Here is a 15855-nt window from a genome sequence, read left to right as displayed (position 1 = left end):
AGTATGTAAGTCCACTCTATATTAAGGAAAAACCCATGATCTTATATACTGACTGTTAGGGGTTGTGCCTATCTAGCTCTGAATGGAAAATTTCTGTCTACACTAGAGGTTCCCAAGTGTTGCTGTGACTAAGTCTCTGGGGGCCCTTGTGAAACTGGAGCTTCTGGTTCAACAACTCTGGCTGGGACCTGTGATCCTGCTTGGTAGGATCTTGAGTAGGGATGTGGAGGGGAAGGGAAGAGAGGGGAAGAGAGGGAAGGTTCCAGCACATAACTTGTGAAGTAGGAACCATTGTTTCAAGAAGGGTCAGCCAATAGACTTCACATGGGAAGAGAGGATCTGAAGGAGTTCAGCACCAGAATAATTTGACACCTCCCCTTCTTCCTTATGGATATGAGATTGCAGAGCAGAGATGTACTCAAAGCTTAAGGCTGTGCTTTGGAGCCACATGATTGGATTCTTGACCCCATTGCTTCCTAGCTGGGATTCCCATAGCAACCAGTCCCTACCTCTCAGTTTCTCCATCTGGAAAATGGGAACAATCCTAGCATACAGCACAGAGTATATGTAAGGACTCAGTCTATTAGCAGATAGATGTAAGATTGTTAGAGTGGTATCTACCTAGTACATTGCAAACACTGCATAGTGGCTAAAGCAGTGAGGGAAGGCAGCACACTGTTCCTAAGTGAATCTGGTTTACTCTGGTGAGAGCCTTGCATTTATAACGGGTGCATCACTTAACTCTTATCACAGGCTGATCTCACTATATTGAAGAAGGAACAACAGATACGGAGCCAGTTTCTAAGGCAAAGGGCTGGGTTCCTGAGATATCCTGGGGAATAGTAAAGGAGCCAAAAGGCTAAGAGTGGAAAGTTGGTTCTGTAACTGATGGGAGTAGCCTGAGGAGCCCCCAGGCCCTCAGAGGTGGGGATAGCTTCCTGCAGACAGCAGTCTCTTGCTGCACGCTTCGGTGACCCTCACCAAACCACCCGCCCCTTTTCAGAATCCGTCAACCACTGAGTAAAAGCACACAGTTGGAATTTGTGTGGGTTTTGTGCTCTCTGTCGCTCACACCTGAGATGATTTTCCCTGATGTTCAGTGGCAAAACAAACTTGAGTTGGCAGGGAACATAGGACAGAGCCTTCGTTTTTGTTTGTTTGTTGTCTTGTTTGTTTTAAACACTGATCATCTTTCAAACCCTCTCCTCCAACCCAAAGCAAAGAGGCCAGCCAGCAGCGAGTGAAGCGCTGGGGCTTCTCTTTTGACGAGATACTGAAGGACCAGGTGGGGCGGGACCAGTTCCTCAGATTCCTGGAGTCCGAATTCAGTTCAGAAAATCTCAGGTAAGTAAACATTTGAATTGTATTCATATTCTCTCTCTCCCTCCCTCCCCCTGTTTGTGTGTGTGTGTGTGTGTGTGTGTGTGTGTGTGCACATTGTGTGCGCACACACAGAAATTTGGATCATCTGACTCTCCACCTCTCTTTCTCAACAAAACATCACTGGAGATATTAAATCCAAATACTGGCTTCTCTGGCTGTGGCTATAGAGGCTTTTAATGGGATTAATAGTCACATGGCTTTGACAACACCATGCATCGAGTAAAACTATGGAGGTGAATGGTTTCAGAGTAGGAAGGCAGCTTAGAATACTCATTCCCCCCAAAATGTGCCAGCCCTAGAGATTAAGGGCCCTTGTATTGTTAACAACAATTGTTAAACAATTTATTGTTAAACGGAAAGGGAGCATCAATGGGCTCAATTCAGAACTCTGGCAAGCCAAGACAGTAGTATATAACTAGAAATCTGACTCTACCAGCTAATGAAAGTACACACTTCTTTGAGAGAAGAATTCTGCCACTTCCATGTGACTTCTGGATCAGAGGATGCCACAGTACCTGATTGTTTCCATAGGCCTATGACTTAGGAGGGGAATATGCAAATAATGACTGCTTGATAGGAGAAGAAAACATCTGGGAAGTGAGATCTGCTGTAAAATAAAGAGAGAGCTAAGGGGAGAGCAAAGACGTTCTTGCTCACAGACAATGGGGAAGTATAGGCTTACTCAGCCCCCTCCTGCATCAGATAAGGAACCAGAAGACTCATGGACTGTGATTAGGTATACGAGGTGAGACCCCTTGGGGATTGTCTTAGCCAGAGTCCTCAAAAACTGTCAGGACGAATACATCCATTAAAGGAGGATTATTAGGCTGGCTTACAGGATGCGGTTCAGGAGCCCAACAGTAGCCCTCACACACTAGAGAGACTGAGAGTTCAGTATTTATTCAGTCCATGACACTGGATGTCTCAACAGTACAAGTTTGGCACTGAAGGCCTGGAGAGTTTCTGAAGAGCTACTGGTCTCCAGTGTAAAGAAACTGATTGTAATATTGGTGAAGAAATGCCGCAGCAACAGAACAAACACACTGACTCAACTTGATGAGCAGGGTGGACATGCAAATAGCAGCATTGCCTTCATCCTCTTACTTGGGCTGCCACCAGAAGGTGCCACCCACATCTAGAGCGGGTCTTCCCCCACTTAAAATAGTTTGAGGAAGAAAATTCCTCACAGGAGGGCCTCATGGCTCTGTTATGATTCCATGTACAACCGGGTTGACAACCAAGATCAGCCATCACAGTGGTCTTCTTAACCGAGAGCTGCCACAGCTGAGATCCACTATTGGCAGAACAAACCCCACCCCCTGCTTGCATCAGGTTTTAACATACTAAGCTAATTTCCATGTTCAAGTGATAATTTCTAAAATAGACTTTTATTATTTTTTTAGTTTTTGAAATAAAAAAATCAAAGCTTGTAATGTTTGGAAGTGAGCTGTATTCTCTTACGTTAATAGGTACAATCCATGTCACCCATCAGGTGATATTTATGGCAAATGTATGCTACAGCAAGCCTGGCCAGGGCCTACTAAGGAGTATTAGACAATCAAGATGTGGGATCTCTCTCTGGAAACATTCTTGTAGGTCCTTGAAGACAATACACAAGAAACGATTAAGTTACTAATTAGACACAAGTGAGTGTAGCCTTTAGAGCCATTTTAGAAGTATTTAAAGGAAGGAGAAATGGATATAAGAGAAAGTAGACATATCCTTAAGCTTGACTTTGAAGAATTCACAAGACATCACAGGACCAAATGAAAATGGGGACTGTATTCTAAGCCACAGCACTGAATTAGCCATGGGTGGATATTGGGCAGAATGTTTTCATCTCTGTGACCAACAGTTGAAACAAGGGGAGAAAGTTTTACTTTGACCCCTGATTCCAGAGGTTTCCATGGATGGCGGTGGGAAGGGTGAAACAGAGGAGACACATTGGTGGCCAAGGAACAGAGAGAGAAAGAGAGAGAGAGAGAGAGAGAGAGAGAGAGAGAGAGAGAGAGAGAGAGAGAGAGAGAGAGAGAGAGAGAGAACACCTGCACCTAGGGCATTCCCCTCTGCCTGTTTTCAATGCATCCATGCTCCCAGCCTGCGGGGGCAGTGCTGCCCACATCCAGGCTGTCTTGCCCCCTCAGTTAGTTCTCTATGGAAATGCATTTGAAACACACACTGCAGGTCTGTGCTTTACTGACACCCTAGACCCTTCCCAAGCCAATCAAGTGAAAACCATAAATCAAGATGAACTGTTACCTGGTGCCTATGACTGTCGGGACACGCAGTCCTGAGCCGCTATCAGGATGGATGGTGTGCCTTTGCCTTTCTGATCAGACCTGTGCCGGGTGTGATCCAGACAAGGTGATCTTACTTTAGGCTATGACACAATAGTTCTTTCAGCCGCCTCTTTAGAGTATTCTAAGCACAGCTCAGGGGGTTGCTTTGGTTCCTGACCAGGCATTTGCCACAGAGGCCCTGACTTCTAATCATCTACACTAGGGTAACACCTAAAACAATCACCTGGGGTCAAATTCAAGACCTGGCTTCTCTGGCTATGGTTGGGATGGGGGCTTTTAAATGGGATTAAATAGTCAAATGGCTTTGCTAACAGCATCCATCTAGTAAAACTGTGGGACCGTGGGCTTTCAGAGTGAGGAGGCAGCTCAGAGTACTATTTTAATGGATTAAACAGTCCCAGTCTCCCTAGGCCACGCAAGAAACAGGCTGTACATTCCCAGCTGGTCTCTCTGTGGGGTCAGCGAGTCCCAGACTCCATCTCCAGCTGGGTCCCCTTAGGTCCTTCTGTTCCATTTTGGCTCCGTGATGGAATGAATGATACAGAGTATGTCCTTTGCTGGTTTCTCAGCCTACAAGTAGACTTAAGAGCCTTCTGACTCCCGAATCTTGCAGATAGTAAGAAGAATGACCACAGAATCCTGTTTACTGTGAAAAGACAGGGGATGTCTACTTGCTTAGCTGCAAAGTCTGTGGGCTTTTCTGTCAAATGCTGCAGTGTAGCCAGGGCCAATTTTCCAATAAGACTCAGTCTCAGGAAATATGCATGACACTGAAGTCCCAAGTGCACTGGCGAGCATGTCCCTGGCAGGTGTTCCACCCCTTCTGCTATTTCCATTTGTGCCTCTGCCAGCAGCTTGCCTGGTGCCAGGAGGGCTACATTTAATCTTGGGCGAAAGAAGGTGCATGCACACGCGTGAATGCGCCAGCCCCCAGCATGCATGCATAAATCTAGACTTAAAGAAGGTCCCCTCTGATCCACAACAGGAAGGAAGATAAAGAAAATAGAACAGCAGAGTGGGGGGGGGGGAGGGGGGAGCACAGCCCCAGAGCTTCCCATAATCCTCTCTGGAGGCCCCGATTCTGTGTCAATGGTACTCAGTATAATTGGACATAGAGAGGAAAGTTGAGCTTTAAGTCACAAGACCCTTCAATCCCCTCATCACAAAATAGCTGTTTTCTTCCCCCACCCCTGTTCATTCCTTTAGCACACAGACCTTAATAAACCCTTCCATGACCCAGGTCCCAAGGGCTCGGGGTTAAATCTGGCTTTGCCCCCTGCCTACAGTAGCTATGCATGGCGGAGCAAGTGTACCTCTAACATGGTCTTTGTGCACAGTGGCCTCTGGGAGCTGGAGAAAGTGTACAGCTTGAGGCTTCTACTTGCCTGTTACATTGGTCCTGCTGGGTTGTCCCCTCTCCCCAGGGCTGGTAGTGAGCCCAGGATACTGGAATCAAAACAAAAGGAGAGAGAGAGAGAGAGAGAGAGAGAGAGAGAGAGAGAGAGAGAGAGAGAGAGAGAGAGAGATGGGTATATTGCAAAGTGCTTTCCTATTTCTGTCTTCCGGTACTCTTCAAATATCTCTAGTACCATCTTAACAGGCACAGCACACAGAGTGCCAGCGAAGTAGTCAGTTGGCCAAATTTACCCCAGAACTTCAGAATAATGAAAAGAGGGCCTCAAGGGCTGCCTAGACCCTTCAAGGAAAGCGGTCTGTGATGACATAGTATCATGGGAAGGCCCTTTCTGATCGCTGGGTACATGGTGTATGGACATGATCGTATAGAAGCTCTGAATGAGTGTATGTGTGTGCACATGGATGTGCAGGCCCAAGTCTGCAGAAAGCAGAAGTACAGATCAGATGTCGTTCTTGACCACTCTCTGCCTTGCTTTTCTGAGACAGGATATCTTACTGAACCCGCAGCTCATTGATTTGGTAACCTGACTGGCCAGCGAGCCCCAGGGGTCTTCCCTGAATTACATGTGCACACATTTTCATACCTGGCCTTTCATGGGTGCTGGGGATCCGAACTGGGGTCTTCATGCTTATACAGCAAGCAGCTTGCCCCGCCCCTCCTCTGGTTATTTTCTTCAGGGTGAGTCTGTGAGATGATGAGGATTGTCATCTCCAGGGAAAGAAGGGGCGGGAGGGGGAGGGCAGCTCCAACCACACACTTTGCTGTGACTGTCTACACCAGAGGCTGTTCATCTCTTGTTCTAACTTCCCAAGCCAAGTCCAGAGCTGAGCTGCCTTGGGAATGTGGCCACTCCTGGGCCTGCAGGTTGGGAGCCCCACAGTCCTGAAGCACGCCCTACAGACCCGACTTTATCCTTTTCCCTATTTTGTGAAATTTCCCCAGGAATGGTGACGGTGCCATTTGTCCCTGGTCCTGCTCCATCTTCCCTGTACAAACCTTTGTCCTGCCTTCCCGCTTGGCACCCTCTGCCATACAGCAGGGCACGAGTTAAAAATCAAAACCTGCAACAAAGAGTGTCGCCCTCCCTACATTTTTTATGAGCTGAAACATCTCCTGAGGGGGCAGAGTTGTTCTTCTAACCTGCAGATTGATGACCCTACTTCCATACGGTGTCAGCTGAGGAAAGAAGCAATTAAGAGCAAATGCAGGGGGCTGCTAGGTTTTGCCTCAAGAGCTCCATCTCCAGCCTTAGCTTCAGTAGTTGCCCCAACCCTAGGAAGACCCGGGAAGTTTCATGAGGGCCAGTGGGGATCCCACAGTAACCAAACAGATGACAAATCAGAACAGAGTGACTCCCGAGAGGCTGTGGTCTCTGCCACAGTTTGGCTGCTGTCCTGTGCCGAGCTCAGCTTGGGTGCTGCTCTTGGGGCATCTGAGAATCATCCCCGCAGCTCAACCAGACAAAAAAGCTCAGGGGTTTTGGTCCATTGTTCTGAGTCTCCCGGTGACCAGCAGAGGGCACAGAAACACTTCCTTCTGCCAAGGAGTTCACTTTTTTCTCTGGGAATAAGCGCAGGGCTGTGTTGTGTAGCCTCTGAACATTCTAGCTTGTGAGAGGACCTGTAAGCTGGGAAGTGTGGAGATGTACGGACCCCCCTCCCCCCCCTCCCCCCATGGAATGGCAAATGATCGATGGCTCGTGACTTCCGCTCTCGCCAGTCCGGAAGAGCAAAACCCCATTGCTTGTCAGCATCTAGGGAGAAAGGGAGCAAGTAAGGCCATCCTGGACCATCCTCCAGTCCCGTGGACCCCAGATGCCTCACCCTAGTGCTTTTGGAACAAGCTGCCCTCCCCCAACACCAGTTTCCTCTCCTACATTCATTTCTAAGCCATGGACACAGATCAAATGCCAGCACTGCGCCATCTCTCCCTGCTCTGACATTTGGCAGTGGCCAGGGGAGAGGCAGGGCAGGTGGTCTCCGCACACCCTGGAGCCACGGAGCCCTGCCAGTCCCCAAGGCTCTCTGCTTCCAGCTGAGGGCTTAGTGCAGGATGGCTGCATTTGATGAAGCTGCTGGCGTTTGACGACCAACCGCTCCCTCCACGGAGCAGTACCTGCAGGCTTTTGATAAGAGCAGCCATTTCTGCCCTCAATGGGCCACCCATCCACAGAGGATACTCAGAGAGAAGCTTGTGTGGCTCCTTGGTGGTGGGAGGGCAGGGAGGGGGTTGGCCTGAGCTCCCCAGGTCAGCTCCTACCGGCAAGGCCAGAAGAACACAGACACAAACCACAGCCTGTTCTGCATTTCAAATCCTCACAAAGGTTCCTCCAAGCCAAGATGGTAAACACAGAAGAGATGTCAGGATGCTGTTGTGACAACATTTTTGCTGTCACCTAGGAGAGACAAGGTAGGTCATCTCCAAGGCAGACAGAAGGCTGAGCTGAGTCCTCTGTACACAGGAAGAGAAAGCTGTCCAGAGAATGTCACTCTTACACAGTGTGCCCTCCCCCTCCCCTTCTCCCTCCTCCGGCCCCTCCCTCACTTCCCCTTCTTCTCTCCTGTGACATGCCTGCTGTTTTTCCTTGTGTTTTTATAAACTGAAAATTCTTGACTTTAACTGATGGAGGAAATCTTTCAGTGATTTCAATGTAAAAGTGTATCTGATCCGATTGTGAAATTTGCTATGACATCCTCTCTGCTCCTTCTGCATGCTCGGGGAGGGATGCGACATGCAGTGCCTCTCAAGTCCTTCTGCAGAAGGCATCCTGAAGCTCTTGGAACAACAGGGGTCTACAGAAGCCTAGAAGCTTCAGAGGCCCTCAGGGCCCTCCCGTGGGGGTCTCCATGACTTCCCACACAGCAGATTAGACTAACAAGGGACAGATGGTAGAAGGTGACCTCCCAGGTGACACTGATGGAGGAAGCAAACCAACAAACAAAGTCACCCATGGACCAACTATTTGTGTGAGAAATCGCAGAAGCCCCACAGGCACAGGAAGAAATATGACCCAGAAGGCTGCCCACAGTTGGAGACTTGGCCCAGAGGCCTCTCCATGCTTCTTTCTCGGCCCGATAGGTACCCTAAAGCTCTGTGACTGCTCTCCCTGGAGGCCAGAAGGACGTGAGATCCAAGGAGGGCAGGTGCTGAAAGGCAGGAGATGAAGTAGAGCACTGGAGAGAGCCAGGCAGCTTTTACCCTGAGTGCCACCGGGGGAAGAGTTGAAATCCTAAGATCTCAGGGTGGGAGGTGGTGACCGACCTGCCGCTCGCCTGTCCTTTGACTCCCATTCAGGTGCCTGGAGGCATCCCAGAGTTAAGCGACTGGAAAATCATCCAGAGTTCCTCTTCCTTCACCCACTTTGTACCCATTTCCCAGATGATCAAAGACTACCTGCAACAGTACAATTCCAGTCAGCAGCAGAGCCAGGCTGAGAACAGAACTGAATTCCCTGCTTTCCTGATAGAGGGGTGTTCATATCTTCTTTGCCTTCTTGGCGCTTCGTGTTCAGGGGTGGAGGGAGAGTTTCTTTAAAGAGATCTTTAGATTCCTAAAGGGCAAACTGGGAAAGTTGGAGATATCCTGGAATCAAACTCAATGTCCCAGCGTTCCTAGTGGTAACGGGGCTGTATTACTTAGGTCTGCCACTGGGTGACGCCTTTGGGTTACACATCCATGAGCTGCAGAAAAACACGCAAACCCTTTTTAAAAATAAATAAAATGTTTAATACTACTAATAAGCAAGTACATCGTACTTCGGGTGGGATTCGACGGCAGATTGAATGCACTTCCTGCCTCCTGGCTCTATGAGTTCGGCCTCCCCATTCACTGACAAGACGATGTCTGTGTTCTATTGCCTGTGGCTGTACATTCCACACAGTGGTGGACAGAGCCTTCGCTATCTCACTGAGGACACTGGCCTGTCCCCTTTGCAGCGATGATGTGCTATCCAGCCCTGGGTCCCACTGATAGAATGCCCTGGGGGATCCTGGGGTGGTGGGTGCTGGGAGCTGTTTTGGCTTTATTGACTGAAGCTCTCAGGGGAACAGTGTTCGTACGGGGCTCTGTCAATAGCTGGGAGACTACGGGGAGGCAATTGGAAGTGAGGGTGGATATATTTCTCTCATACTCCCCAAAGAATCTTTTGGTAGAGATGCCTCTTCAGTTCTGTGACTGACATATCCTCTCTAAACTATTTATTGAAGACCTACTAGGTGCCCAGCACCTTGTTGAGAACTGACATGAATGTGTCCCCACACTGGGCCCCCTTCCCATTGGTCGCTCTCTAACCTGAGTGGCTGGCTCATTCTAGACAAAATGTCTTTTATAATTTCAGGGTTCTGCCTGCTTTTGTGACATGTTCCTTTTTTTTTTTTTTTAATTGTATTCATATGTGTAGATGCCTGCCTGTATGCACACCACATGCCTGCAGTACCTGAGGAAGCCAGAAGAGGGAGCAGGATACCCTAAAACTAGAGTTACAGGCAATTGGGAGCCGCCCAGTGCGGATGCTGGGAACAGAACCCAGGTGCTCTGGAAGAGCAGCAAGTGTTTTCAACTTCTGAGTAGACTCTCTCATCTCCTTTTCCTTATTTTGGTGTCCCTAAATGACCCCAGCCAGATTTGACAAAGCTCACATTGTGTAGAGGCCTGCATAAAGAGTAGTTGATTTTTCAACCAAGGGGAATTTTTATCTCCCAGGAACATTTGGTAATCTCTGGAGATACTTAGTTGCTGGAGCTTAAAAGATGCTGCTGCTGCTGCTGCTGCTGCTGCTGCTGCTGCTGCCCAGTGGGTCACGGGGAGGGGCATGTGATGTGCTCCTCAGTGGTCTATGAGGCAGCCCCTCTACACCAAACAGGAATCCCCAGCCTGAATGGCTATTGTTCTGGGGTTAAGAATTCTCAGCGCAGAGGGAAGAGGACATCTTGCTGGTCTCTGGAGGCTTACATCTCCTTGCATGCACTTTTGTTCTGTACACCCTGTACTTTTAGCAGTCCTGTGGAACTCACATGTGGCATCAAGGCAGGCAGGGGTCAGCTCTGGAACCATCTCTAGCGGAGTCCAGATAGAACTGACCGTCTCTGCTTTCACTCCAGGTTCTGGCTGGCCGTCCAAGATCTCAAGAAACAACCTCTACAGGACGTGGCCAAGAGGGTAGAGGAAATCTGGCAAGAGTTTCTAGCTCCCGGAGCCCCAAGTGCAATCAACTTGGATTCTCACAGCTATGAGATAACCAGCCAGAATGTCAAAGATGGAGGGCGACACACATTTGAAGATGCCCAGGTTTGCTCATTGACTCAAAGGATTGTCACAGGGCATTCCTTGACCCTTTAATACAAGTCAGAGGTTTTACGAGTACTTAGACAATCGGCTTTTACTATTTATAAGTCAGTCAGTAGAGACTATTCCAGATAAGTATACAGTGAAATTCCAGGATTTTTTTTTTTTTTTTTTGGTTTTTTTGGAGACAGGGGTTTCTCTGTATAGCCCTGGCTGTCCTGGAACTCACTCTGTAACTCTGTAGACCAGGCTGGCCTCAAACTCAGGAATACACCTGCCTCTGCCTCCCAGAGTGCTGGGATTACAGACATGTGCCACCACCACCCAGCTCCAAGATCTTTTCCTTAGGCTGCATTACTACACAGATACATAGCTTATTAAAATGTCCCCACTATGCACATTGAAGCTTATCAATCTCAGAGCCCTGTCAGGGATCTGCCCTTTCTCTTGGGAGCACGGGCTGACTGGGAGCTTCAGCTCACTCACTACCCAGTGTCTAGAAAGATGATCATGCCAGGTAGCACTAGCCAGGGCAAGATCAAGATCTGAAGTCTATTGAGTGGCCATTGCTTACACACCGTTGTAACTTCCGGGTACTGTAAGTCAGACCTCTATGAGTCGTAGGACCATTTGTATCTGCCTTATCTTTTCTAGAAAGAATAAAAGTGATTTACAGAATTTTACAAAATCTAACCCTCCCTACAAGGTCAGGAGTAGACTGAAAACAGTAATATGACATCATTAAAGTGGGTTGAGCTGGTAGGGTCAAGAATCAAGTCCACATCACACCTGTCCTGCTGTGATGCCCACACTTTGCTTCCACACTTTGCAGTTAGTGTTTTCTGAGGATCTCCATATTACAGGCCCCGAATAATGGTGAGATGCCACAAAGAACAGATGAAGCCCCTGTCCTCAGCAAGGCCCAGGTGAGAGAGACAGACAAATCAGTAGGCCATTTCAACCATATGAAAAGGCTCCAGAGGAGAGAGCTCTGGGGTTAAATGAAGACCACAGGGAGGATGCTTACAGATGCTGGAGGCAGAGAATTCAGTGGCTTGCCCTGCCATTACCATCCTATGTATTTAGGATAGTCTGCACAGCTGTACCAATGCAAACAGTGACATGAGGTCATGACCAGTGTCCCTTGTCACTCACTCAAGATTTTAGACTGGAAACAGCTCCTCACCCACCCCTTTTCTCCCCCATCTTGGAGACCACTGAATGCCTGTGTTGGGCAGATTTGACTCAATTTCTACACAGTGATATCATGGGGCCCTCACGGTCTTTGGAGTAAAATCCTTAAATCACAAGGACTCTTTTTACCCCTGCCATATTTTTGTAGATGCTCTGGAGGACAATGTTGATGTGACTCAGTAAGGAGATGGGTAGAGAAGCTCTTTGGAGAACCCCTGTGCAAGAGCCTGAAAGAGAAACCTCAGAAAGAGACACTGGCTAAGCCATGATGTTCCCAGTCTCTGTGTCACCCCAAGCATGACACCAGGAAAGGTTCGCTTTAGCATTTCCTCATGGAAACTCATGAACATTAATGAGGGGAAAGAACAGAAACACAAACCTTTATGAGTCTTCATCCAACCTCAAAGGCCATCAGTATGTGACCAATCTCCTTTTCACTGTGTCCCTGCCTACATTTTTACCCCTGCTCTGTTAGGAGGAGACCCTTTGTGTCTTAACATTGCCACAACACCATTATCTCAATTTAATAAAATGTCAATAGCTCCTTAATATCATCAGACTAAAAGTATGTACTCTTAATAGTCCCATAAATAATTTTTAAAATACCATTTAAAATCAGATTCCAAATAAGGGCTGCATAGTGCTATAAACCAACATGTGTGTTCTTAAATTATACTTTTATCTTTCTCCCCTCCCCAACCCCTGTGCATATTTGATGAAGTCAGCCCCCCTCCTTCCCCTCCTCCCTCCTCTGTGGATATTGGATGAAGTTAAATGTTTCATCCTGTGCAGGTTTCAGTCTGGATCTTTCTGGCGATGGCCCTGTGGTGCCACACAGCATGTTCTTCTGTCCCACATTTCTTATCAATTGGGTGTTTGATTTTGACATTTAATTAGGTTTTAGTGTTGACTTTTGTACACTTTATATTGTGCTGTCCTGTCACAGGGCATGCAATAATGTCTACATATCTTTGTGTGTATGTGTGTGTGAGAGAGAGTGTGTGTGTGTCTGTGTCTGTGTGTCTGTCTGTGTGTCTGTGTATGTCTGTCTGTGTATGTGTGTCTGTGTGTGTCTGTGTGTATATCTGTCTGTGTGTGTGTGTCTGTGTGATATCTTAGCCATTTCCAGTGTTTCTTGTTGAACTCCATTAGTTGATTGGGGTAGTAAAATTGTAATGTCCTCATTTTAGCCTTCATTCCTTGTTGATGAGCTGCAAGGCTTCCAACAGGAAGGATTCCTCTCAACTGATAGTCTATTACCTACTATTGCAGTTCATGTAAGAAAGGCAGAGAAAACTTAATGCTTTCTTTGTTGCTGGTTTCTAGCACAGTGAGTATCCTGGTATCACCCTCATTTGGTGGCTGATGGGAGTTTTTGTTTTGTTCTCAGTGTCTTTTAAACTCATGTGTTCTAAACACATTTAGTATGTTTTATGATCTATTTTCCTGATTTTTTATTGATGCATGAGTTTATCACGTCTAGCCAGTTGATTCCTTCTGATGTTACCTCATTAATCTTTGATGTCATCCAAACATCCAAACCTTGGAGCAAGGAAACTCCAAGGTTCTGTAGTCTGTCCTGGATCTGGAAAAGGCCATGTCACTAAGGACCCCTGATTCTTTTCAGTAGCAAATGCTTAGTGCTCATGGTCCCTGAGTTGTTTGTTTGTTGTTTCTCAGTATTTTTAGTGGACAGGCTAGGAAATAAATTGTAATATAAGATAAGGGTACATTTTGCTGGGCACATTTGTAAATCCAGCAATTGGGAGGCTGAAGCAGGGAGATAGTTGAGAGTTTGAGGCTATCCCACCTCCCCCACCCCATCTTGTTTGTGGGGAGGGAGAGAGGGGGGGAGGGGAGGGGAGAGAGAGAGAGAGAGAGAGAGAGAGAGAGAGAGAGAGAGAGAGAGAGAGAGAGAGAGAGAACAAGTTCATATTGGCAGTTTAGATGTAGAATTGCAAGGGAGTTCTCAGCCCTTCTTTCTTTCTTTCTTTCTTTCTCTCTTTCTTTCTTTCTTTCTTTCTTTTCTTTCTTTCTTTTCTTTCTTTCTGTGGTTTTTTCGAGACAGGGTTTCTCTATATAGCTCTGGCTGTCCTGGAACTCACTCTGAAGACCAGGCTGGCCTCGAACTCCCGAAATCTACCTGCCTCTGCCTCCCAAGTGCTGGGATTAAAGGCGTGCATCACCACCGCCCAGCTCCTCAGCCTTTCTTACCTCCATTTCTCCTCCCTTTATGCTCAGAATCTGACCCTTGAAACCCCAGAGGAAGTGTGATCACTCATCTGCTTCAGTCTCTGTCTCCAGCATAGTCTGAGGGCCGCCAGTGGGATCATTGCCTGTGACTAATGGTCCACAGTTGTCCATGGTATGGAGATACCACGGTTTGCTTAACCGGTCCCGCCCTCCTAGATGCTTGTGTTCTTCCTTATTCAAGGAATACTTGATGAGAGAACTTGAAAAATAAGTACATGATACCTTGGTAAGATATTGAATACCTGGCCTTCGTGAGTACAGTTCTGTGTGATCTTTCAGGTACTTCCAAATGCGTTATGTCCCAGGTAAGCCTTGAGGTAGACTAGACAGGAAGATGTATCTAGACCTAACTTGTATAAATTTAAATAAATCTCTCTTCCTAAGCCAGGTCCCATTCTTAGCCTCTTCTCTGTTACTCACATATAAGTGTCTTTCCACATACAAAAACACAGTCTTCTTAGCAGCCTCATTTTTGGAATATCACCTAATGTTCTGGCTAGTTTTATGTCAACTTGACACAAGCTAGAATTATTGAGGAAGAGGGAACCTCAAATTGAGAAAAATACCCCTACTAGATAGACCTATATAACTTTTTTTAAAAAAATTGATTGATGATTGACATGTGAGGGCCCAGCCTGTTGTGGGTGGGGTAATCCCAGGCACACGAGCCTGGGGTGTATGAGGAAGCAGGCTTAGCAAGCCACGGGAAGCAAGCCAGTACGCAGCACAACTCCACAGTGTGTGCTTCCTTTCCTGCCTCTAAGGCCTTGCCTTGAACTTCCTTCAGTGATGGCGTGTGCCCTGAGAGATGTAAGATGAAACGAACCATCTTCCTCCTCAGGTGATTTTGGCCACAGTGTTTTATCAGAGTAATAGAAACAATAACCAAATGAACCAAATTCCTTATGTCTTCCTTCCTTCTCCTGTAGAGCAGAGATAGAACAGAACTTCCACCTGGGGTGAGAGGTGACAGAATGAAAAGAGGCAGATGACCACAGCAGCTGGCCCACGGAAAGAAAAAGAAAACATTTACTATTTTCTTTTCCTAATGGCATTAACGTGTTTTGTTCTTTTATGCTAAGTACGTTAGATGAGTTTCACATATTTGCATATATTAGCACACAGAGATACCCCCCTCTTTCAGTATACAGATGTTCCTTGGCTTATGATGGGTTATACCCCAACCAACTTACCATAAGTTGAAAATCGCATTAAGTCAAAAGATGCATTTAATACACTTCTCCGACAGTGTCCAGGCTGGATACCGTGGAACGCTGGGGAACATCTGGTTTGCCCCTCTTGGGATCCTTTGGCTGAGCTGTAGTAGCTTTAGCTTGTGCCTCTGCTACCCAGAATTAGGAAAAATCACTTGTCATGTGGCCAGGCTGGGAGATGATCAAAGCTCAACATAAAGTTTGTATGAGATACGTGTAGCTTTTGCACAACTTTGAAGTTGAAAAAATGTAAATCAGATTATCCCTCGGAACTACTGTCACCACTTAGGAGTCACCAGTACCTTCCTTCCTTGATGTGTTAAATCTGCTCAGGCTGCAGGATGTGACACAACGTCAGACTGGGGGACTGAGGGAGTGTTTGGTCTTCTGGGTCCTGAAGCTGGGCACTTTGGGGTGTAAGTGCCTACAGACTCGTTTCCTGGTACTGACCTCATCCTGGCTTCTGGACAGCCACCATCTTGCTGTGTCCCAACCTTCAAGTAGAAAAAGCTCTTTGGTATCTTCATTTTATAAGAACCCCAACACCATCATAGGGCTCCACCCCTATGACCTCATCTAAACAGCATTGTATCCTAAAGGCTCCACCCCCATCCGACACCATGATGTGGGGAGGCAGGCCTTCAAGGGCATGAGCTTTGGAGGGATGGATACAAACTTAGTCCATAACAGGGCGATTAGGAAGATAAGGTGACTCTTTTGCATTAAATGAGAGAGCAATTAGCTAAACTTCTCATGTGAAGGACTAGATAATATAAACTTTAGGTTTGTGGAACACATGGTCTATGTCACA

At 47.1% G+C, this 15855-nt stretch overlaps 1 protein-coding gene across 8 annotated transcripts in view; it reads left to right on the top strand.

Annotated features, from left to right (window-relative positions):
- Positions 1 to 15855, top strand: part of Rgs6 (regulator of G protein signaling 6) — a 560849-nt gene that overhangs the window by 507227 nt on the left and 37767 nt on the right. For all 8 annotated transcript variants that reach the window (XM_052185525.1, XM_052185520.1, XM_052185521.1 and 5 more), the window contains exons 14-15: positions 1219 to 1344; positions 10200 to 10386. In XM_052185525.1, the coding sequence (XP_052041485.1) occupies positions 1219 to 1344; positions 10200 to 10386 (313 nt within the window). The remainder of the gene's footprint in view (positions 1 to 1218; positions 1345 to 10199; positions 10387 to 15855) is intronic.

The sequence above is a fragment of the Apodemus sylvaticus genome, chromosome 6 (genome assembly GCF_947179515.1).
Source record: "Apodemus sylvaticus chromosome 6, mApoSyl1.1, whole genome shotgun sequence".
Lineage (NCBI taxonomy): Eukaryota > Metazoa > Chordata > Mammalia > Rodentia > Muridae > Apodemus > Apodemus sylvaticus.
Note: the sequence above shows the minus strand (reverse complement) of the source record. Positions and strands in the feature narration are given on the sequence as shown.